This window comes from Brassica rapa, chromosome A01 (assembly GCF_000309985.2).
Source record: "Brassica rapa cultivar Chiifu-401-42 chromosome A01, CAAS_Brap_v3.01, whole genome shotgun sequence".
Lineage (NCBI taxonomy): Eukaryota > Viridiplantae > Streptophyta > Magnoliopsida > Brassicales > Brassicaceae > Brassica > Brassica rapa.
Window position 1 is genome coordinate 15748111 of NC_024795.2, and position 23633 is coordinate 15771743.

General features: G+C 39.8%; 2 protein-coding genes across 3 annotated transcripts; one reads left to right on the forward strand and one right to left on the reverse strand.

The window, feature by feature from the left end:
* LOC103873020 (AP-2 complex subunit alpha-2) lies at nucleotides 1-7791 on the forward strand. Its single transcript, XM_009151453.3, has 27 exons — nucleotides 1-383; nucleotides 654-785; nucleotides 1071-1196; nucleotides 1386-1448; nucleotides 1526-1623; nucleotides 1696-1903; nucleotides 2076-2147; nucleotides 2226-2318; nucleotides 2718-2819; nucleotides 2935-3032; nucleotides 3564-3645; nucleotides 3740-3828; nucleotides 3970-4075; nucleotides 4163-4228; nucleotides 4433-4539; nucleotides 4629-4733; nucleotides 4824-4944; nucleotides 5048-5212; nucleotides 5305-5541; nucleotides 5882-5962; nucleotides 6134-6298; nucleotides 6386-6472; nucleotides 6567-6692; nucleotides 6770-6850; nucleotides 6942-7013; nucleotides 7093-7172; nucleotides 7277-7791. The coding sequence occupies exons 1-27, from the start codon at nucleotides 258-260 to the stop codon at nucleotides 7431-7433; spliced, it is 3045 nt and encodes a 1014-aa protein (XP_009149701.1). The 5' UTR covers nucleotides 1-257; the 3' UTR covers nucleotides 7434-7791.
* Nucleotides 7792-15668: 7877 nt separating this feature from the next.
* On the reverse strand, nucleotides 15669-23200 carry LOC103873000 (DDT domain-containing protein PTM). Of its 2 annotated transcripts, XM_009151431.3 has the most exons (10): nucleotides 22098-23199; nucleotides 21151-22005; nucleotides 20051-20737; nucleotides 18919-19837; nucleotides 18422-18701; nucleotides 18207-18331; nucleotides 17655-18121; nucleotides 17524-17552; nucleotides 16779-17255; nucleotides 15669-16684 (listed from the first exon to the last, which is right to left on the reverse strand). In XM_009151431.3, the coding sequence occupies exons 2-10, from the start codon at nucleotides 21930-21932 to the stop codon at nucleotides 15840-15842; spliced, it is 4611 nt and encodes a 1536-aa protein (XP_009149679.1). In that variant the 5' UTR covers nucleotides 21933-22005; nucleotides 22098-23199; the 3' UTR covers nucleotides 15669-15839. The 2 variants fall into 2 exon arrangements, with proteins under 2 accessions (XP_009149679.1, XP_018514292.1); XM_018658776.2 differs by having other exon boundaries at nucleotides 21151-23200.
* Between the last annotated feature and the right edge of the window lie 433 nt (nucleotides 23201-23633).

Below are 23633 nucleotides of genomic sequence, written 5' to 3' on the forward strand. Positions count from 1 at the left end.
GAAAATCAGAAGTTTGGTAATTAATTCTTCCGATCAGTTCTCCCCAATAAAATACATATCTGGAAATTCAAAAAGGAAAGTCGTCTTTCCCTTTCTCTGAATAATAACCTTCCTAATCTTCCACCTTTCGAATCCAATAAATTCGACAACCCAATTTCACCCGTTTCCAGATTAGGGTTCCGACGATCTGCAGCAGCCGTCGTCTCGTCGTGTATAGATCCAGTTTAGCGAGGTGGATCTGAGGAAACGTTTCGACCATGAGCGGGATGAGAGGTCTCTCCGTCTTCATAAGCGACATCCGAAATTGCCAGAACAAGGAAGCCGAGCGTCTCCGCGTCGACAAGGAGCTCGGTAACATCCGTACATGCTTCAAAAACGACAAGGTTTTGGTCTCTTTTTTTTGTTTCTCCCTAGAAAATCAAAATCGAGTTAGTTTTAGAGTTTGCTTGGCTTCTCTAGAATTTGTGTAGATCATTAGTTTACTTTGATGTCCTAGTTATTTCATTAATTAGCATTTTGTTTTGCGACGTCCACTATCCAAATTGGATAAGTATATGATGAATATATCACCCTCAGCTAACTTGTCCATTTCGCGGTTCAGATTTGAAGTGAATCAGCATGCATTCGTGATTAAATTTTTCGTGTATGGATAGGGCTTGACACCATATAAGAAGAAGAAGTATGTGTGGAAAATGCTTTATATACATATGCTCGGTTACGATGTTGATTTTGGTCATATGGAGGCGGTTTCTCTTATATCTGCGCCAAAGTATCCTGAGAAGCAGGTATACTCATTTGCCTATACCATTAACTATTACTTGTTTGACTAGGAATATATTGTCAAGGTGGAAATTAAGCAAAATGTCAATTAGATATCGTAGAATTAGCTTATAGATAATTTAAGAGCGACATTTGTGAATATTCTTTCACGTGCATTAGCAGTTATATTATGTGATCAATGGTATCTTTTGCTCTCTCTGCAATCGCCATGTGTTTCTGATCTCCCAGTTTTGTTATTTTCATGCTTTTTTTTTTTAAAACTGAGTTCAAATTTTCATCCATGGATATAGGTTGGTTACATTGTCACATCGTGCTTGCTCAATGAGAATCATGATTTTTTGAGGTTGGCAATAAATGCAGTCCGAAACGACATTATTGGACGGAATGAGACTTATCAATGCCTTGCATTGACTTTGGTAAGCGCTCTTTCATCCCCATTATATGTTGATGTCTTATCTTTCAGTTTCACCTTATGATATGTAGTTTAGTATTTCAACACAAGGGTCATTGAGTATATTTTTGTGCATCATGCTTATTATTTCAGCCATCTTCGTCATTAAATGATGCTTGCTTTTGTACCGTCCTGTGCTCAATTTCCTCTGTAGGTTGGAAATATTGGTGGACGAGAATTTGCAGAGTCGTTGGCACCTGATGTTCAAAAGTTACTAGTAAGTGACTTGGTAGTGATGCATGTCTTCCATATAAGTACGTAACAGTTGAACTTATGGGCTTCTTTGCTTTATAGATTTCTAGCAGTTGCAGGCCTCTTGTAAGGAAAAAGGCTGCACTTTGCCTGCTACGGTTGTTCAGGAAAAATCCTGACGTTGTCAACGCTGATGGCTGGTGCGTATTAAATACTCTTTTATTTCAGTTTATAGATGTGTCTTTTATATTCTCGTCTTCGTATGCTTACAGGGCAGATCGTATGGCGCAACTGTTGGATGAACGTGATCTTGGTGTCTTGACATCTTCGATGAGTCTTCTGGTATCTTTGGTATCCAATGACTATGAGGGGTACTCGAGTTGTCTACCCAAATGTGTCAAAATATTAGAACGCCTTGCTAGGAATCAGGATGTTCCTCAGGAGTACACATACTATGGTATCCCATCTCCTTGGCTCCAGGTTTGTATTAACTCGCGTTACTGATTCTTGTTTACCTAGCTTTACCGCCTTACATTACCCTGGGCACTTCACATTTTAGCTGAAATAGTTTTTGAAATTGATGCTTGCACATTTTTATTCGTGGTTCTTTAAGTGTTATCTTGGCTACTTACATGTCTTTTGGTTAGCATAGGTGAAAACGATGAGGGCTCTTCAGTATTTTCCAACAATTGAAGACCCCAGCACTAGAAGATCCCTTTTCGAGGTTCAATTTGTTCCAAAAAACTTGCTTACATACATTTAAAAAAAATCAGCCTCATAATATTTTCTATGTAAATTTCAGGTCCTACAACGGATACTGATGGGGACAGATGTTGTTAAAAATGTGAACAAGAACAATGCGTCTCACGCTGTGCTCTTTGAAGCTCTATCTTTGGTAAGATTTCCAGGCAGAGAATTAGCGTAAAGTTTATGCCGTGAAATTCATTGATGCAGTTTTCCTTTTTGCCCATCTCCTTGGCATGTCTCAACTCCTTTCTGCCAAGACATCTGAACCCAAAACAGAATGCTGACTAGTGCATGGACGTTTTCCTTTTGATTCTGTTTATTAAGGAAATAGCTAGTTTTAAATGTTTGGTAAATGATTTACTTGCTTGTCTATCTTCCGTTTACCTTCTTTTTGCTTTCCTTTTAAACATACCCTATCCTTCATCGATTCACTGCTATTTTGCGTAAAAGTTTTTGTACTGTTTTGCTTAAACGTTTGGTACTAATTGTTTATCATGAATATATGATTTTGAGTATTTTAACCTGTTAATATGTTGTTCCGCTGTAGGTCATGCATCTCAATGCTGAGAAGGAAATGATGTCACAGTGTGTTGCTCTCCTAGGAAAATTTATTTCTGTACGTGAGCCCAACATCAGATATCTAGGCTTGGTGAGTTTTTATATACTGGTTTCCTGCTTGTAAAGCCGAGCTAGAACTCTGTGCACTGTTTGTGGTGGATCATCTATTAGTTGGCCATAATGATGCATTTCTTGCAACACTGCAGGAGAATATGACACGAATGCTGATGATCACAGATGCCCAAGATATCATAAAGAAGCACCAGCCTCAGATAATCACCTCTTTGAAGGACCCTGATATAAGGTTGATTTTGTTTTTCACTATATCAATATGAGCTAATTCAGTCACGAACACTGGTTGCAGTTCATAGCTTCCGTGGAATAGTGTCAATCGAAATTCAATTCGATTGGATTTGGGTTGTAGATATGCAACTTAAAACTAAATTGTGAATTTGTTTCCCTATAATCTTCAGTAAAGCAACATCTTCTTGACATATACTCCTGGTATCCTGTGTTAAATAGTTATTGGTATATTTATTTATGTTAGCAATTCTTATTGAGTAGTATAAGAACTATTAGACAGTACACTTTGTATGATATAAATCATCACTGTGACTATATTGAGTGAATACCAAACATTAAACTTACCGTTCGCAATTGAAACCGTCTTCCGCAATTTATAGTTGTAAATTTGTAAAGAGTTTTAATAATTATATATGTACTTGTATATATATCTATAAAGAGAGAGATATCCTACTTCCTTGTCATTTGATTCAATACTTTTCCCATGTTTGTTTCATATTTTTGTATGCTGACCAGGATTGCCTTCCTGCAGTATTCGTAGGCGAGCTCTTGATCTGCTTTATGGAATGTGTGATGTGTCAAATGCAAAGGGTATAGTCGAAGAGCTGTTACAGGTAATTTTTGTTAAGGTTGATATTTCCTTTACCTATGGTTTTCCTTTTGCGTGAGATGTTTAATAGAAGTTCAATACGAAAAAATATAATGCAGTATCTTAGCACTGCTGAGTTCTCCATGCGTGAGGAATTATCACTTAAAGCTGCTATTCTCGCTGAGAAATTTGCTCCTGATCTATCTTGGTAAGGATTCAATCTAATATGTACATCACTTTGAGATGCACACAATAACATTACGATGCATTAACCAATCGTTATGATTCTCAACACGATAAATCTGATCAATCTTTTGCTACGGAACATGATTCCTGTGATGTTGATCAGGTATGTAGATGTGATCCTTCAGTTGATTGATAACGCGGGAGATTTTGTTAGTGATGACATTTGGTTTCGTGTGGTGCAATTTGTTACAAATAATGAAGACCTGCAGGTAATGAAGATTTGTTACAAGAAATCTGTTTTATATATTCGTTTAGTGGCATTCTTAACTTGCTTTAGAATTTCTTCAATGTGTCAGCCTTATGCAGCATCAAAAGTAAGAGAATATATGGACAAGATTGCGATACATGAGACAATGGTGAAGGTTCGTATGCCCTTAAATTTTAGAATTAGCTCTTTCTATTGCAGGGTGTGGTAACTTGTGATTCTTATATTCTCATTTTCGTAATGCTAGCTAAATTGCAACGCACAGTTTCTACATTTTCAAACTTTGAAACGATTCTTTACCATTTGAATGGTATGCGAATTTCAGAGTTTAGAGTAAGTTATATTTCAATACATCTTTCAGGTCAGTGCTTATATTTTGGGGGAGTATGGTCACCTTCTTGCTAGACGACCTGGATGTAGTGCAAGAGAGCTCTTTGGCATTTTACATGAGAAGCTTCCCACTGTATCGTAAGCAAATCTAAACGATGCATGGTGTTTTTTCTTTCCTTTGGGTAATTTTTATTTGCTGTACCTTAGCCACCGTTGTCTTTTCTCAGGAGTCCAACCATTCCTCTTCTTCTCTCGACATATGCAAAGCTTCTTATGCACGCTCAACCTCCAGATATAGAATTGCAAAAGCAGATTTGGAATGTATTTAAGAAGTGAGAGTTCTGAACCTTGTTATTCATCCCAGGAGTTCTGCTTGTCATGTTATATGCTCTACTTTTCTTATTAAAGTTTTATGTTGGCAGATATGAGAGTAGTATTGATGTGGAGATACAACAGCGAGCAGTTGAATATTTTGAATTGAGTAAAAAAGGGGCTGCCTTGATGGATGTATTGGCCGAGATGCCAAAATTTCCTGAGCGCCAGGTTTGTTGTTTTGTTTCCTGGTGTTTAAGCAGCTTATCTGGTAATTTTTTTTTAGGCTTTCAATAATGGTGATGTGATGTTGAAAATTTTCGTCTTTCCATAGTCATCATTGATAAAAAAGGTGGAAGATGTTGAAGATACTGCAGACCAGAGTGCGATCAAGCTTAGAGCGCAACAGCTACCTTCAAATGCTTTGGTTTTGGCTGACCCACAGCCTGTTAATGGGACACCCCCGCCTTTGAAGGTTCCAAGCATAAGTGGAATCAAAGTGGGTATTTCCTCCAATTGGGTCCCAAATAAAGGAGACATTTTTTCACCACATATCTTCTGACGGTCCCTTTATCGTTGTTGTGTATGTAGCTGGACCACGAGTCAGCATCCCAGACTCAATCTCAGCCAAATGGCGATTTGAGTAAAGTACAGTCACAAATTCCATCAGCAGATCTCCTTGGCGAGATGGTCGATCCTCTGGCAATAGAGGCTCCGCCGGTAGACATGGGGAGCCACCAACGTGTTTACAGAGAGGAGGACGGAATTCCAGATGAAGTTGATGGCACAGCCATCGTACCTATAGGTGACCAAGCAAACAAGGTTGAGGTATGTTTAGCTCTTTCCTTTTACTCTCTTTGGCGTTGTAGGGGATAAACATTGATGAAATGCTATATCTAAACAACTTTAGCTAATTGTTTCGACTTTCTAAAGTCAGTCATTTTCTGTATCAGTCATTTGCCTTGTAAGTGACTTACGTTTTAATCTCAGTTCAGCATTAACTGATAGGTTGTTATCCTACATTCTGAAGAGCGGGCACATAACTGACTTGTCATATCTAACATATTATCCATTTACCTTTTATGTACATCTAATTGTTTTTTGCAATCATACTCTCCATTTAGATCCTTGTTATTGTTTTCTTATTTGTTTTTCTGTTCTTAAACAGCCGATTGGAAATATCACCGAGAGATTCAATGCTTTATGTTTGAAAGATAGTGGTGTCTTATATGAGGATCCTTATATTCAGGTTTGATTTCTTCTTTTGTCAACTCCTTTCCCTTTGTATTTGGTTATCTGTTTCACATATAGCGAACTTTTACTTTTTGTGGTCTACTTTGAACGGTGAAGATCACAATACTCTATTTTAATTCATGGTTACAATGATCTAACATTCTAAAAAATGTTGGTACTCTCTCAGATTGGGGTGAAAGCTGAATGGCGAGGACACCATGGAAGACTTGTCCTCTTCTTGGGAAATAAAGTTACTTCTCCACTTACGTCTGTTCAAGCTCTAATACTACCCCCTGCTCATTTAAAACTGGAACTGTCTCTTGTACCTGATACCATTCCTCCTCGAGCACAGGTACTTATATATACACACATATATAGGTTAAACTGATCCTAATATTTTTCTATCAATTTTTATGTTACCTGTTTCTTATGGTCTTAGGTACAATGTCCACTCGAAGTGATGAACATCCGTCCTAGCAGGGATGTTGCGGTTTTGGATTTCTCCTACAAGTTTGGTACAAGCATGGTAGTTACTGAATCATTGGATAAGACGATATGATAGCTTGTTTACAGACAGGGTTTCTTGTTCGCCTCCCTCTGACTTCTCGTCTCTCTTATAGGTCAGTGCCAAATTACGCCTCCCAGCAGTCTTGAATAAGTTTCTTCAACCTCTACAGTTGACATCTGAAGAGTTCTTCCCACAATGGAGATCACTTTCAGGACCACCATTGAAACTTCAAGAAGTTGTATGTATTCCTGAATGAAATTCATACGCTACTAATGTCTCGTTTGCGTCATTAAATGAAACTGCAATTTCCCGCAGGTTAGAGGTGTAAGACCTCTTTCTCTTCCGGAAATGGAAAATCTATTCAACAGTTTCCGGGTGACGATATGCCCCGGGCTTGTAAGTATCTCTTTTAATATAATATCTATCTAAAAGTTTACGGGTGATCATATGCTGACCTTAATATATATAATTACGTGGTCTGATGTAGGATCCCAACCCTAATAATCTAGTGGCAAGCACAACCTTCTACTCAGAAAACACAAGACCCATGCTCTGTTTGGTGAGATTTAGTAATCGAAGTTCCAACCTGGGTGTTTCTTTCTCCATCTCAACGTGTTCGTATTTTTCTTCAATCGCAGGCAAGGATTGAAACAGACCCAGCGGACAGGACCCAACTGCGGTTGACTGTAGCCTCAGGAGATTCAACCCTTACATTTGAGTATGATAATCGTCTCTTCCACTAACACAATCAACCCTAAACTTCATGATAAGAACACAACTCTTCCATTCCATGATTGGCTGATTTTACCTTCGTCTATACAGGTTGAAAGAATTCATTAAAGAACAATTAATCGCCATCCCGATGGGCTCTCGAGCTCTGGTTCCAGCGGTGCCAGTACCAGCTGCACCTTTAGCTCAACCGCCTAGCCCAGCGGTGGATGCTAATGATCCAGGAGCTATGTTAGCGGGCTTACTTTGATTCAACCTGGTAAGACAAACGCTTACAGTGGCACGATGTGAAGATCATCGTTGATATGCAAAGAGTAAAATCAGAAGATGTGAGAGGGCTTGCAGAGGCAGAGTAAGAGTGAGCTTAGTTTTGATCCAAATGCCTGTGTCCGTCTATTTGTGAGTTTGGTCTGTAGTTTTGCATTCTTTATGCACACATTTTGTATTGCGAGGTCTTTTGGGTGTGTATCCTCTTTTATCTTTTCTCAGTGATCTTTTACTTAGGCTTTGTTATGTTCCTCCTTTCTAAAATTCTTGAGTTCGATACCAAATTACATATATACATGTAGAGCTTGTGGGGTTATTATAATTATAATATTCAATTTGTATCATTGCTTTTAGTGGTCTTTGTATCTTTGCGGTGGTAAATGTTTAGAAGCGATATTTCTTGAGCTTTGAGAATTCCTAGCCGTTTTGTTAGCTTGAAAACATCAACAATTTGTCATTGCAAGCTCAGGCCGCACATTCTGATTCACTCACACCACATAAACCGGTTCTTTAATGAATCGGTTCTCAACAAATAATATGAGTGATTTACACCCAAGATCTGAGTTTTCATTATACTCTTGGCTCTAACCGGTGACTTATGGAATTAATGAGAACAATGAATTTCTATTCATTTCTTAAATATTTACATCATCTACTAGGAATATTGATTACATATAATTCTCGAGTATTCTTTTCATTTAAAAAAAAAAGTATTCTTTATAAAAATAAGTAGGAAGAAAAGTAGTAATTGTTCTTTTCCATTTTTTTTTCTTTTTTCAAATAAGCCATAAAAAATTCATTTCCTGTAAAAAAAATAGTGATTTGGGGTCAGTAATATAGGTATAGCTTTTTTTCTGCTGATAGTAGCTTCAACTCTCTATGTTAGTTCAGAAAAAGAAAGAAGAACTAGTAGACTAATAATCCAACTCCTTCCACAATGGAGGTCTTCTATGAGAGGATGAACTACAGAGAGATTCGAAATGCGATGGCTTCTCATTAGACAATGTTACAACATCCTAGTTTGTGGTATATAATGAAAGGTTTAAGAAAATCAATTTGGCTATCTAAGTCATTAAATTGCGTTTACCTTATCAGACATACATCGGCTTCGAACCCTAGAAGTAAGCATGATGAGCTGGAGTAGTATAAGGATAGATGTGATTCGCGATATCGTGTGAGTGAGGCCAAAAAACGAGAAAAAATCATGTGGTGATTGCATGGTTAGTAAACAAGACTATAGGGTTCCGAAAAATTAACGCACCATCCATCATACAAAATGGAATCCACGAGCCGAGAGAGCGGCCGTGGAATGCCCATTAGTCCGTTACAATTGTGATTGGGTGAGAAAGTTTTGGTACCGTGTTTAAAGACTTTCTCCCTGCTGAGAACATGGTTGTTGCTGTAAAAGTTTTAAACATGCAAAGACATGGAGCAATGAAGAGTTTTATGACAGAATGTGAATCCCTCAAGGACATAAGGCATCATAATCTTGTGAAACTGTTGACGGCTTTTTTGAGTACTGATTTTCAAGAAAACGAGTTCAGAACTCTCATCTATGAGTTATGCCTAATGGAAGCATTGACATGTGGCTGCACCTAGAGGAAGTGGAAGAGATTCGTAAGCCTTCAAGAACCTTGACGCTTCTTGAAAGGCTCAATATTTCTGTAGATGTTGCTTCTGTTTTAGACTATGTTCATTGTTATGACCTATAACTCACTGCGATATAAAACCAAGCAACATCTGAGACGGTAATAGGTGGATAGATTCCCGAACTAGAAACCCTACTTACGGATTCGAAGAATGGGGATACGTAAACCTAAAAGATGATCAAGTAGAGAAAGATCTTCTTAGACGTTTTACGTTCGTAAGCTTAGCTTCGTAAGGAGCTTTGCAAGATAGCTTGAGAGTAAAGTAAGATGAGATAAAATAGTTTATTGAATGCTTGAATAAGTATCAGCCATAAGGCTTACATATATAGAAAAACCTTCTAAGAGATAAGGCTAACTAAGATCCTTATCCTATCGTAAATAGAAATCATAAAACTAGCTTGATAATGATAAACTTAAAATCGTTAAAACCGTTATGAAAACCCACGTGACATGACCTGTCACAATACTCCCTCCTTCAGAACATCCTTGGCCTCAAGGATAGAAATCTGGAAATGTGGAAACTTGGCAATGAAGTCTTGATAGAATTCCCAAGTTGCTTGCTGAGCAGGTAACCCTTTCCATTGGACCAGAACTTTAGTTACTGCCTTATTCTGCCTGTTTACCATCTTCTTCTCAAGAATCATTTCAGGCTCCTTCGTCTTGCCTACATCGGAGAGATATTGCGGAAGAGCCGTCGAAACATATGAAGGATTAGGGCAAAGCTTAAGCTGGCTGACGTGGAAAACGTTGTGTATAGCCGCGCCCGGAGGAAGGTCAAGCTTGTATGCAAGGGAACCAACGCGATCCTGAACAAGAAAAGGCCCATAGAACCGTGGAGACAGTTTATGAGGAATGTGTCGACCTTTGAGGGAGTGTTGGCGATATGGTTGCAATTTCAAATACACGTGATCACCTATCTGAAAGACACGATCTGACCTTCGAGAGTCTGCGTACTGTTTCATTCTGTTCTGTGCACGTAAGAGGTGGAACTTCATCATATCAATAACTTCTTCTCTTTTCTGTAGTGTTCTATCAACTACCGGAGATGAGCTTTCACCAGGAAGATACGGCATGTGAAGAGGAGCGGGTTGGCCGTATACGATTTCGTACGGAGTACTGCGTATGGCTGAATGATAAGTCGTATTATACCACCATTCAGCTAGTGGAAGCCACGAGCTCCATGTGTGAGGAGTATCAGAGGCCATACATCGCAGGTACGTTTCAAGCGTTTTGTTGGTGACCTCGGTCTGACCATCAGATTGGGGATGGTAGGCAGTAGAGAAGTTTAAGTTAACACCGTGAACCCGAAACATCTCGCGCCAAACTTCACTGAGGAACGTTGGATCTCTGTCGCTGGTGATGTCTTTAGGCATCCCATGAAGACGAAACACTTGGTCCATGTACGTTTTGGCAACATCTAAAGCTGTATAAGGATGTGATAAGGCTAAGAAGTGAGCGTTTTTGCTCAGTCGATCAATAACCACCAATATACAGTGTTTGCCTGAAGATGGAGGAAGACCTTCAATGAAATCTAATCCAATTGATTCCCAGACACCAGCCGGAACAGGCAGGGGCTGAAGCAAACCAGGTTTGGCAGCTAAGTCATACTTGTTTCGTTGACACACCGAACAGTTTCTGACATAGTTTTGGACTTCGAGACTCATCTTTGGCCAGTAAAACAGAGACTTAATTCGCTGTAATGTAGCATCCCGACCAGAGTGGCCACCAACTGCCGAATCATGGAGCCACTTGAAGATATGGAGCTTTATCTCTGTATCGTTGCCAATAACTAGCTTCCCACGCCGACGTAATTCACCATTAACAAAAGAGTAAGCAGCGTGTAGAGACGGGTTGACCTGTAGGTCAGAGATTATCTTTTTGAGGTTTGGATCTGTGTCCCACAACTTCTTTAAATCCTCGAAGAAAGTGTGATTAGCCTGCGACAAAGTCAGGTGAAGTAATTGAGAACCAGAAACTCGTGAGAGTGCATCGGCCGCAACGTTCTCTTTTCCTTGTTTGTATTGAATCTCAAAGGTGTAGCCCATTAGTTTGGAGAGCCACATGTGTTGAAAAGGAGTGGTAATTTTCTGCTCAAGCAAGTATTTGAGACTCCGTTGATCCGTTCTGATGATGAATCGATTATGAGCCAAGTATGCATTCCATGTTTGTACTGCATGAACGACTGCGAGAAGTTCTTTTTCGTACACAGAAAGACCATGGTGTCGAGGTCCTAGTGCGCGGCTTATATAGCATATAGGGTGGTTCTCTTGCATGAGGACGGCACCAATGCCTGTTTGAGAAGCGTCAGTTTCGACTACAAACGTTTTTGAGAAGTCCGGGAGAGCCAAGACAGGTGCTGATATGAGAGCCTCTTTCAATGTGTCGAAAGAAACAGCGGCTTCAGATAACCACGTGAAACTGTCTTTGCGAAGGAGGAGCGTAAGGGGACGAGCGATGATGCTATACCCTTGAATAAAACGTCTGTAATAATTTGCAAGACCCAAAAAACTGCGGAGTTGTTTCTGATTAGCCGGGGTAGGCCATAGTGCAACTGCTTTAATTTTTGCAGGGTCGGTACTAACGCCTTCGTTGGATATGAAGTGACCAAGGTATTCAATCTTGGTTGCTCCAAAGGTGCACTTTGACTGTTTGAGATAAAGCTGTTGGTGTTGCAGGATGGAGAAAACCGTTTCCAAGTGTAGTAGATGCTCCTCCCAGGTTTTACTGTATATTAGAATGTCATCAAAAAAAACCAATAGAAATTTCCGAAGGATGGGCTCAAAAACGTGGTTCATGAGGCCTTGGAACGTGCATGGAGCATTCGTTAAACCGAATGGCATGACGAGGTACTCGTAGTGGCCAGAGTGAGTTCGAAAGGCTGTTTTATGCACATCATCGGGAGACATTCTAAGCTGATGAAACCCTGCTCTTAAGTCGAGCTTGGAGAAAAATTTTGCGCCACCAAGTTCATCGAGAAGGTCTTCTAAGAGCGGAATAGGGTACTTGTCTTTAATGGTTTGCTTGTTTAGACCTCTATAATCCACGCAAAGTCGCCATGAACCATCTTTCTTCTTCACAAGAACCACTGGTGAGGCGTAAGGGCTGGAACTATATTGAATAATTCCTTGTGTAAGCATCTCTTGGACCATTTTGTCAATAGAGTCTTTCTGCAGTGATGAGTAGCGGTATGGTCGCAGGTTGACAGGGTTGGAGCCTGCTTCGAGAGGTATCTTGTGATTGAAACCCTCACGGTATGGAGGAAGTGAAGACGGTTCAGAGAAAATGTCTGAGTAAGATTCCAGTAGACGTTGTAGTGCTCCATCGTCGTCTGTTTCTGGATTGCTAACGTCTATATGGTAGAAGATTGTATCAGGGGTAAGCGGTTGTTGAGGCAGAACTGGATTGTTGAGGTCACGTATGTGAAGCAAGGCCATATCGGGTTCGTGTAGCATGAGTTTGTTCAAGCTACTTCCTGATATGATTTTAGAAACGTTTGGAGTGAGTCCTCTAAGGACATGTTTCAAATCACGGAACGTGAACTCCATTCTAAGGTTGAGAAAATCCCAAAGAATAGGACCAAGTGTAGAGAGCCATTGTACACCAAGTACTACGTCGCTACAACCCAACGGAAGTGTTCTGAACTCAGCCACGAAATTATATCCCTGCATTTTCCAAGTGAAGGTACTGCACTTATATTTGGTGATCAGGTCGCCACTTGCTGCAGCTACTGACATTGGTTTAATAGGAGTCAAAGAACAGCCTAAGCCTTTAGCCATTTGAAGATCGAGGAAATTGTGTGTACTACCGGGATCAATCAATATATGTAGCTTCTTCTTCCCGTACTGCCCAAAAAGTCGCATACAATTATATGTAGAGGAACCGTTGAGGGCGTGAACAGAAATAGTGGGGATCTTATCGTCTTGATCCTCGATAGTCGTTTCGCGTATCTGTTCTTCTAGAGCTATTTCTTCATTAAACTCTGTTGGATCTGTTTCCAACAACAAGAACTCAGAACGCCTGTGCTTAAGTTGATGACCTGGTGTGAATGGTTCCTCGCAATACATACATAAACCCTTACGTTTCCGTTCCTGCATCTCGTCGAAACTAAGTCGTTTCTGAGGTGTGGTAGAGAGTAGTGGTTTGTTATTTTGATTGCTGATGGAGTTAGGTGCGGCTGGGGTTGAGCTGTTGTGTTGATTCTTGTTTTGTGTGTAGTTTGATCGTTGAGAAGAGCTGAAAGCTGGTCGAGATGTTTTCGACGGTGTATGCGCCAAGGATAACTCGTGAAGTTTTGCTATTCTTGCTGCTGCTGGTACAGTCGTGACATTAAATTGGCGAACATGAAGCGCTAAGTGTTGGTTCATGTTTGTCAAGAAAATACTCAGGGCATGCTCTGGAGCGAGAGTAATTCTTGTCATAGCCGAATCAAACTTCTCAAGATACTCATCGATGGAGTCGCTCCCTTGTTTTAGGCTGACTAGCTCGGATAGTGGATCGTCAAAGAGCTCACTGAAGCGTTCAGACACTGCAGCTACGTATTCTGGCCATAGAGGGAACAAGTTGTAGCGGTTGGCGATATAAGAGTGGTGCCATTGTAAAGCCTTGCCGGTCATATGAAGGGAGGCGAGACGAACTTTTATTTCTGGCGGGGTACTGTCAATTGAGAAGAATTGCTCGCAACGATAAATCCACTCTCGTATTTCTGAACCATCAAACATAGGAAATCCTATCTTTGTAAGTCGTGCGGATAGGCTATTAGGACGGCTCTGGTTTTGGTTCTGTGAATGATCGAGGACGTGGTGATCTATTTTTGATGCACTCTGATCAGGGGAGACGCGATCGGGTGGGACGGGTCGTCGGTTCGTATCTGCTGCTGTGAGATCAGAAGAGGATTCTCCTTGCTTTCCTTCACGTTGGTTGAAGGGTGTGGAGTTAGCAAAGTATTTCTCTATTGTATCTTTGAGTGCTGAAATTTCTCCACCGAGATCCTTGCGAATCTCTTCACTTTGTTGAGTTTGTGAAGAGCGGAGTTCTTCGATTTGTTTGTTCATGTCGCTCAAAGCTGTAGTTTGTCGAGTATCCATAGCTTAGTCCTTAGGATTGTTTGCTCTGATACCACTGAGACGGTAATAGGTGGATAGATTCCCGAACTAGAAACCCTACTTACGGATTCGAAGAATGGGGATACGTAAACCTAAAAGATGATCAAGTAGAGAAAGATCTTCTTAGACGTTTTACGTTCGTAAGCTTAGCTTCGTAAGGAGCTTTGCAAGATAGCTTGAGAGTAAAGTAAGATGAGATAAAATAGTTTATTGAATGCTTGAATAAGTATCAGCCATAAGGCTTACATATATAGAAAAACCTTCTAAGAGATAAGGCTAACTAAGATCCTTATCCTATCGTAAATAGAAATCATAAAACTAGCTTGATAATGATAAACTTAAAATCGTTAAAACCGTTATGAAAACCCACGTGACATGACCTGTCACAACATCCTCCTAGACGATGATTTGACTGCCCATATTAGCGATTTTGGCCTCGCTCGTCTTCTATTCAAGTTCGATCAAGAGTCCTTTTTGAACCAACTAAGCTCAGCTGATGTTAGAGGAACCATGTCGCACCAGGTAATATTATCACACATCCCAAATGTTCAATGAAAAAAAAATATTTTTGTTTCATTACAATCTTGTTTCTATGAATTAATACCATTAATATGGAGTGGATCTTGTTCAGAATATGGAGTGGGAGGACAACCATTAATACATGGCGATGTGTATAGTTTTGGAGTTCTGCTTTTGGAAATGTTCACCGGAAAACGACCAACTGATGAGTTATTTGGTGGATACTTTACGCTCCACGGCTACATCAAATCTGCGTTGCCAGAGAGTGTTGGATATTGCAGACAAATCGATTTTTCACAATGGTCTCAGAGTCTGTTTCCCTATTGCTGTGTGCAGGGCACAGATTTTGGAGGTGGGACTTAGGTGCTGTCAAGAACAACGGACGAACCGGATAGAAGCTTGAGTGAAGCTACAAAGGAGTTGATCTCTATCAGAGAGAAGTTCTTTAAAGCCAGAAGAACAGCAAGACGTTGAAGTGTTTATGGTTTTACTCTACAGACTTAGAAACCTACTTAAAAGTTTATTCTGAGGCCTCTAAATTATCGTTTGCATAATGTGGTTTTGCTCTTTTATGTACTCATATGCTTGCAGACTGTTGTTTATGAATGCTTGTTATTTGCAGACGACATATGAATGTTGTGTTACTAGCTTGTTAAATATCGTTTACATAATGTTGTTTTGCTCCTTGTGCCATGTTTGCTTTGTTAGTTATTTCACTCGATTCTTTTTTTTTCTTTTTTGCGGAAAAAGGAAGGAAACAGAGTTGGAGATTGCCTTTTCCTTGGCATTTCTTTACTGCATGAACCTTACAGGCGTTTTTAAAAAAGCGCTGTCCAGGTCGAACTGACTTAGGAAAAGAAATTCGTACATAGCAGAAAACAAGGACTCCACTCTTATGAAGCTATGCACGTCGATGTCGTCGAAAACCCATGACATAACACAACTATATGAAGAAAACACGTATCCATTATATATACCACGAAAAACCCATAAAGAAATTACAAGCTCATCCGCCATAATAAGCCAACTGAGGAAACGAATCATTGTGTCAAGGAAAAACAAAGAATGTCGCTAGTCAATTTGGCGGAAGAGACCCACAAAGCCAGAGTCCAGCTACTGCTACTGCCACTCACGGCACTGACCACAGCTCCAGCTAGTTCCGGGGAAGGACAATGGTTCCTCCCATGGAGAGCAGTGAGAATGTATTAGCAATCCACAGACCGTGCAGAACAGATCAGGCACTGGCTCAATCTGCGAACATCTCTGACATGGCCCCATCTCTTCATATTCTTCTTCTGTTGTTTCTCCTTGAGGGTTAATTACTGGAACATCCTTATCTCCATTGATCTCACCCTGACCATTGCTATCATCGGCTGTTAGCAACTCGGTCAATGAGAAATAGGTCTGAGGTTCAAATTCCATGTCCTCGTAGTCGAATAGTAGCTCGCCAGACGCATCCCAGTCCGAGACAACAGGCAAAGCTTGCTCGGCTTCTTCGGGTTTCACCATAGGCTGTGGCTCGGCATTACAGTCCTCTCGTTTCGCTTGTCTTCTCACTGGTAGCTTCTGAGGACCAGGTCCAGGTGCAGAAGCACCCGTGTTCCACTCAAGATCGAAATTAGTTGGTGTGATTTGTTCAACTTTGGAAACTGATACCAGAAGCGGATCATCCTCGGGGAAAAAAGCGTCCATAGGTGGAAACATAGGAGTAGCAGGCATAGGAGTAGAAGGTTTCGAGTCTTGTTGTTCTGACATTCTTTCCGAATCAGAATCCAACCCGGAGCTTCCTTGCCTTTGTTTCTGGTTCTTGAAGACTAATCTTTTGATCTCCTTCTGTTCTCTGAGTTTTGGATCGATGTAAGGGCATTCAGGCTGTCGTATACGACGACATTTGCAACATTTGAACCCAACCACTTCAGGAATTTGTGACTCCTCCAGCTTAACAGCTTCAGTGTGGAACCACTCTGCATTTGAAGATTCAGATAAATTGATATGAAAAGGCATTCAAGAAATAAGAACTTGGAAAAAGATGTGTACTGAGTAAATGATTCTGCTTACTTTCGCATTTTGTACAGTGAATATACGTCAACCCAGGATTGTACGGCTTCTGGCAGAGCCCACAAACCGGTTCCAGATTGGGTTTATCTGATCTTCCAGCCAAGAGAATGTTTTGTTTCCTGAAATCAACGCCTGTGTCCTCCAAGTTCTTTTTCCTCCACATGATTCCACAGGACAATGTCTTCGGTTTACTATTGGATGCAACAGCGGAAGCAGGAGCGACTTGTTTGATTCCAGAAGGCTTCTCCTGTGTTTTCTGGGATGATAACTGTTGACTAGGAGGCTTAATCTTAATGACTGGAGTGACTATACTTTGATGTCGTCCGGTGATCGTGAGCTGGGGTGTTGTCGGTTGTCTGTGGTTGATATTTGTTGGAAGACGAGTTTTTGCAAGATAGCACTTTTTGCAGGTGACTACAACTTCAATTTTTCCATTTGTGTGTTGCGATTTCCAAGTGCACTCATTGTGACAAAATCCTGAAAAAAAGACATGACAATCCACATTTCAGTACAAACTGACTCATAATGGAATTATACAACAGAAATTTACAGTCCCAAGCAAGCTTTGCCAAGCATGTGATCAAACTTTTATTCTTGATCTAAACTCTAATCAAGTATAGCACTTAGTGTTTCTTCTTGAACTAAAGAAACAGTCATCAGGTTAGCAAGTCAGATACCAGCAACTTGCATTTCTAGTTACCATACTAAATGCAAAACTAGAAAGAGTAAGAGGGAGGTTTTGTACCTTGGCAGGAACTGCATGTTGTTGTATCCCTGCCAACATGTCACATAGTGGGAAGAGAAAATTAGTGAGATACACAATTAAAGTGACAGTGTAAAACAATCCTTTGAGAGGTAAAGAAAACAAAAGATTACCGCAGCAGAACATCATGATAACATGACGCACAAGAACATTTCTCCATGTTGTCCCTCCTTGAGGCTATATATGAAAATAAGTCAGTGCGGGAAGCTTTCAGCTGCTTTTTCTGCAGCTTCGATAATTTATTTGATGGCTTCTTGGTTGGTGGCATTGGTACTCTATGCAAGCTCTCTTCAAATTCTTTGATCAGGTATAAGGGAACACGTGCTTCCTGAAACCAATACTTTTCATTTCCATCTTGGGTTTTCTCGACCTCGATTATGTTCTTCATGACTCGTGATGGCAGATGCTTTTGATTTCCAAAGAAAACTCCGTAGCTAACCTTGGTATCACTAATCTTTTTGTCACATATTCGAGCATTTCTAAAAACGTTGGCATCTGTCTCTAGGCCTTTGACATCCTGGAGATTTTGCTCTGGCCTTACAAGTTCACTCCACCTTATACTCATATCCAGATACCTTACCTGGCCCAAAAATTTGATTGAATCTCAGAAACGCAACAACGAAAAATACAAACTACAACAGAAACCATAAAATATAGACACAAACCTGAAGAGCAAGCTGAGATATGTTCTTGCTACTTTCAACTGCAGCTTTCCAAATAGACCGTCTACTTCTCTTAGGGATGTAAGAAGCATCACCATAACTAAATCCAGATATCTTTTTAGAACCGCCTAATAAGAAACAAAGAATGATAATTTAGTGGAATAAATTAGGATTTTCAGTGTGGTGGCGCAATCGGAAAATTAAACAAACAAGTATACCTTGACAAGCTGCTTTCCTTATTGCTGACTGTGACAAAACTGCTTTCGAAAGTATAACTTTTGATAACTTCCCTCCTCTCCACCAAGTAAAGCTATCATCTTCAGAACCTTCAGCTGTAACTTCAGCGAGGTTCCTTTGCCTCCTCCTACCAGGTCCACGTTTCTGTGCAACCACAACAGTAAGCGGAGCACTTGGGAACATAGAGAGTTCTATTAACCAATCGTCCATCAGTTTAAACCAATCGGTTGACAGAGCAATACTGCAAATATTTTCCTCAAGCTGCAACCAAGATAAACAACCCACATTGAGATGTTAGAGAACAAGATAAATTCGATGAGACAACCAAAAATACCATTAGTATATCATAATATAGTGTCGACTATCAGATTTAATCTAGAGAAAAATAGACCAAGAGTGTTCCAATGTTTTAAGAAACAAAAAGGAGAGTACATAAGAAGTGTATTAACCAAGAAAATTATTATAAAGAACTGCTCACTTCAAGTAGGAGTGCTTTTACGGCTTTGCATGTTGAGGCTTCCTCTACCTGCTTACGCCACTGTTTTCTGAGAGTTTCACTGAGAAATGGGCCGGCAGTCAGACCACGCAAGCTTTCCTCTAGATATAGAGCATATGCTGCAATACTTGAAAGCACTCCATCCCCATTCCTTAGAGGAAAAAGTCCACTGAAGATCTTCATAGCACCCTTAGTGGCACCCGATACAGCTGCATTTAACATGCATCCTCTCTTGCTTGCAGATGTGAGTTTGCAAGAATGACACCAACCACACCTCTCTCTGGTAATTTCCTTTTTATCAGGACTTGGCCAGAAGAAACGTGAAGCTACTAATGAAAATGCTTTCATCTGCACTAAGATGTTATTTGATGCAGCTTTCTTGGCAGTACTGTACTTGCGAAGATCAGGTTCATGGGCTTCCTCTGATGTTAGATCAGCCAAAGTGGCAGCAGCCGATACAGCCAACTCCCCGTTTGTGTAATGATTATTGTACGCTTGGGGTTTAAATAACAAGCCGGAGTATGTAACACCAGCAGCCAATTTCTTCTCATGCATTCCACTTGAACCTTCTATAACACCATTTCGAGTATTACTCAAAGCAGATGTCGGTAGGTCAAACACAGTTTGGATGTCGTTTCTACTGGAAATATTTGCACCATCGGACTTGATCTCTGTAACCTTGGCATCCACTTTATCCTTTGCCTCATCTAAACCAATATCTCTTTCTCTCAAAGAGAAAATAATACCTTCGGGAAGTTCCCAGTATTGGGCGATCGCTTTGCAAATATCCAGATATTCTAGCGCATGGCTTGATGCTGATAAAAGCACTCGTACAACTTTTGATAAGTCATTGACGCTGTAGTACTTTACAGCTGTATCTCCATTGACAGATACGTTAAGCCTGTGATTTAGGATAAACATCAGTGTCAGAGCAAGAAAATTAAAGCAATTTAAGTGTTCTAGCCTCTTGCCGGGACAAAAGGTTGGCAAATATGTCTAGAAACTAGTCAATCCTAAATAACCAACGCTAGCAGGGGCATATAATTGAAAGATCAGCTCTATAACTCCAATTAAATGCATAAAACATATATGAATTAAGGCATCGAAAACATACACCAGCAAGTGATTGCAAGTACCCAAGAAGAGCCGCCCATGAGGATCCATTCCAAACTGTACAGCTCCTCTTAGTGAGGTTCCATGAGCAATCTTCGGCCCCTTTTTGTTGATAGAGCACTCTGGACAAAACCATGGCCCGTCTGGTATATACATTTTCACCACACCAATGCATCGTGAGTGATATGCTAAAGGACATCCATCACAACAAAGCAAAGTCCCATCCATTCCACAAATCCTACATTCATCGCTGTTTTCATCCATATCTGAGTTAACTTCATTTGAACCTAAATTTTTAGACGCGTTTGCTGAGCTTATCCCATGCTTTATTGGGACCATATCTACAGCCCCTTTCTCCATGCAAGCTGAGGTTTTAGAGAATCTGGGGTGGACCCGTCTAGGTCTGCTTTCAGGAAGATTGGTGGCAATTCTGTCAGGATCAAATCCAATTTCAGATTCTTCACGTGCATCTATTTCGCTTCTTAGATCTACCACATCAAAGATATCATCACAAAGAATTTGCAGGATCTTCAATTTCATCCCAACGGGTAAAGAATAATACTCCATTTCCAGGACAAATTTGTAAAACCAATTCCACTGAGGCCCACTTGCATGCGCCATTGCAGTTAAGTATTGAACCAAATAAACAGGCCAAGTTAGCACATCGAGCAAGCTCCAATCAATGCACCTGCAGACGGCCAAGCAACAAAATTAGTGAAATGCTATCAACTAAACAGGTGGGTATCCTACAACAAGCTCTTTCATCCATTTGCACTGGAAGAAAAGTGCAAGTCCCTTCCTTCCTTTATAACCACCGCCAAAAAAAACTTCCTACTAACAGCTATAAGAGATTTGGGTGAATAGGCATTAAATGATAAACAGAATTCTTAAGCTTGAGGTGAAAAACTAATTTAAACAATATGCAAATATCTAGATTCGTTGTAGTTAAGATACCCAATAACCTAATATGCTATTTCGTAAGATGACTTTTACACAATGAAACCAGCAAAACATTAGCTATGAATATCCGGAAGGTAAAACAGAAGCTTTCAAAAAATAAGGGAAATTTGTACCAAAGCTATAAAATCTATTTGCACTTACTTCAAGCATTTTGAAGCCAGGTCAGACTCGTCTGCGGAGAGCCTCTCAAGATGACCCTTCAATGCCCGCATCAGGGCCACATGAACAGAATCCAACAAAGAATTTGGTCCTGAGAATTTCAACGCTCCCACAAAATCATCCAGTTCAAATGGGCAGATATACAGCTGAAAACTGAACGACCTTAAGAACCCGTACACAGAAAAGAGATGTACCACAGCATCCTCTGGGATACCAACTGTTCCTGATGAAGGTGGTAAATCAACAGGCAGAAGAACAGGAGCATCATTTTCAAAAACTGAACCTCTCTCGTCTTCACAATCAGAGGATTCTGAATCACCATCTTCACATTCTGCCTCAGAAGTTGAGGCCTTGACTCCATTCCCTTTGTTCTCCGGGTGATTTTTTTTCTTCTTCACCTCCTTCTTCACAATGAGTTTATCTAGCTTACTCCTTCGAAGGCATAGCTCATCTTCCAAGCTACAACTATCCTCAATAAGAAAAGGACGAAGATCACCACTTTCCATATCCTCAAAATCACCATCTTCGTATTCCACTCTGTATAAACCAGTCTCGTAAGACACTATCTTCCCTAGAAAAGCTCCATCTTTGCCGAAAGCTTTCAGCACATAACGACCCAGAAGAGATATCGGCACAGCCGGCTCCACTTCCAGAACCTGCTTCTTCCCTCGATTGTTCAATTTCGCATTAGGCGTTCGATAATCAACCTCTAGTTTCTGGCGTTTCCTCGGTCTCCCCCTTGGTCGAGGAACCTTCGCCTCCATTACCACAACCTAACCTAATCCCAAATCGAGTTCCTTAGATTTGAATCAACCGAATCTAAGATCCAAGAGATTCCTGCACACCGGAGAGAGAGAGATAGAAAGAGATGAATCTAGAAACGTGAACCATTAAGAAGACCTGACATAGCCTTTGAGATTTTGATTTACCAAGTGAAGGATTGATAGAGAATGGATAATGATTGATTGATGAAAGCTTGCTAGAGTCCGAGAACCGCCATTAACGATGTACTTCGAGGGATGTGACGATTCCAAGAGATAGAGAGAAGAAGCGAAGCACACAGAGAAACGACGAGCCCTAATCTTACGCACAATGGCCAAAACAAAAGAAGAAGATTTTACAGCGCGAGTTCGACTCGGTAATCGGGTTATTGGGCCCTGACCCGTTGGTTTTTTTTTTCTTTTACCAATTCGATTTTATCATTTTCTAAGGGCTTATTAGTGAGACAAAATTATTTGATACTAGGATCGGTTCGTTCTACGGGCGGAAAGTTATTATAAAAACTATTTTATATGATTTTATATAAATTTATGAATCATTTAAATCACTATAGAAAATGATATTATAGACAAATAAATAATGAAACGAATTTCGAGATCATATTGTTATTTTTAATAAGGGTTTGAATTAAAATGATAGTATCCTTCATTATTTTCTATTTTTAGAGACTACAAAATTAATAAACTAATTCAGAAAATGTAATAATATATATAATATTATTTTTATATTCAGTTTGACATAATAAAAATATAAAATATAAATAAATAATACTAAATTTATTTCAAGAAAATGTAAGTAGACTTCAAACCGTTAAATTTAATTATAGATAAATTTGTGAATTTAGTTATATAAATATTAAAAATCAAATCCATTACATATTTGAATATAGGCCAAATTGGCTGGAAAACCACAAAGATAATTAGGAATCCATGCAAACAAAATGTTATTTAGGTAACCGGATAGCTGAAGCAAAGTGAAGTTACCTTATTGTCCAAATCGATTTGCACGTAGGGTAGATAGGTCCATTGTTTATTATAGGTAGGCATCCAATAGAAGAATTGGAAAGGTATTACAGGGAAGTAGTTATGTGTCAGAAGAGTGTCAGAAAATATAATTTTTACTAAATATCAAACATTAGCACGAGAGTGTGCTGTATGTAACGGTTCAATATTAAAATTTAAAGGTAATTCTAGTTTTACTTTCACTCTCTAGATACTAATCAATAAACTCTAATTACTAAATCCTAAACCAAAAAGTAAATCATAAACCCAAATATTAAAATCTAAACGGACATGATCTTTGGATGAAAGAATAAATATGACCAATATTTGCCTTATTCCAAAGACAGTGAGGCCGGTTAGAATGATGGAACTGCGACCCATCAATTTATGTAATGTAGGATATAAAATTATTTCAAAGATGTTGTACCAACGGTTGAAAAGGTTATTGCCTCACCTGATCTCAGAAACACAATCTCCTTTTGTTTATGGGCGGTTGATTTCTGATAATATTTTAATTGCACAAGAGATGTTTCATGGATTACGGACAAATAACTCATGTAAAGAGAAATTTTTGGCTATAAAGGCGGATATGAGTAAGGCGTATGATAGAGTTGAATGGCCCTTTATTGAGGATATTTTACTAAAGTTGGGTTTTGCACAACGATGGGTCTCTCGGATAATGTC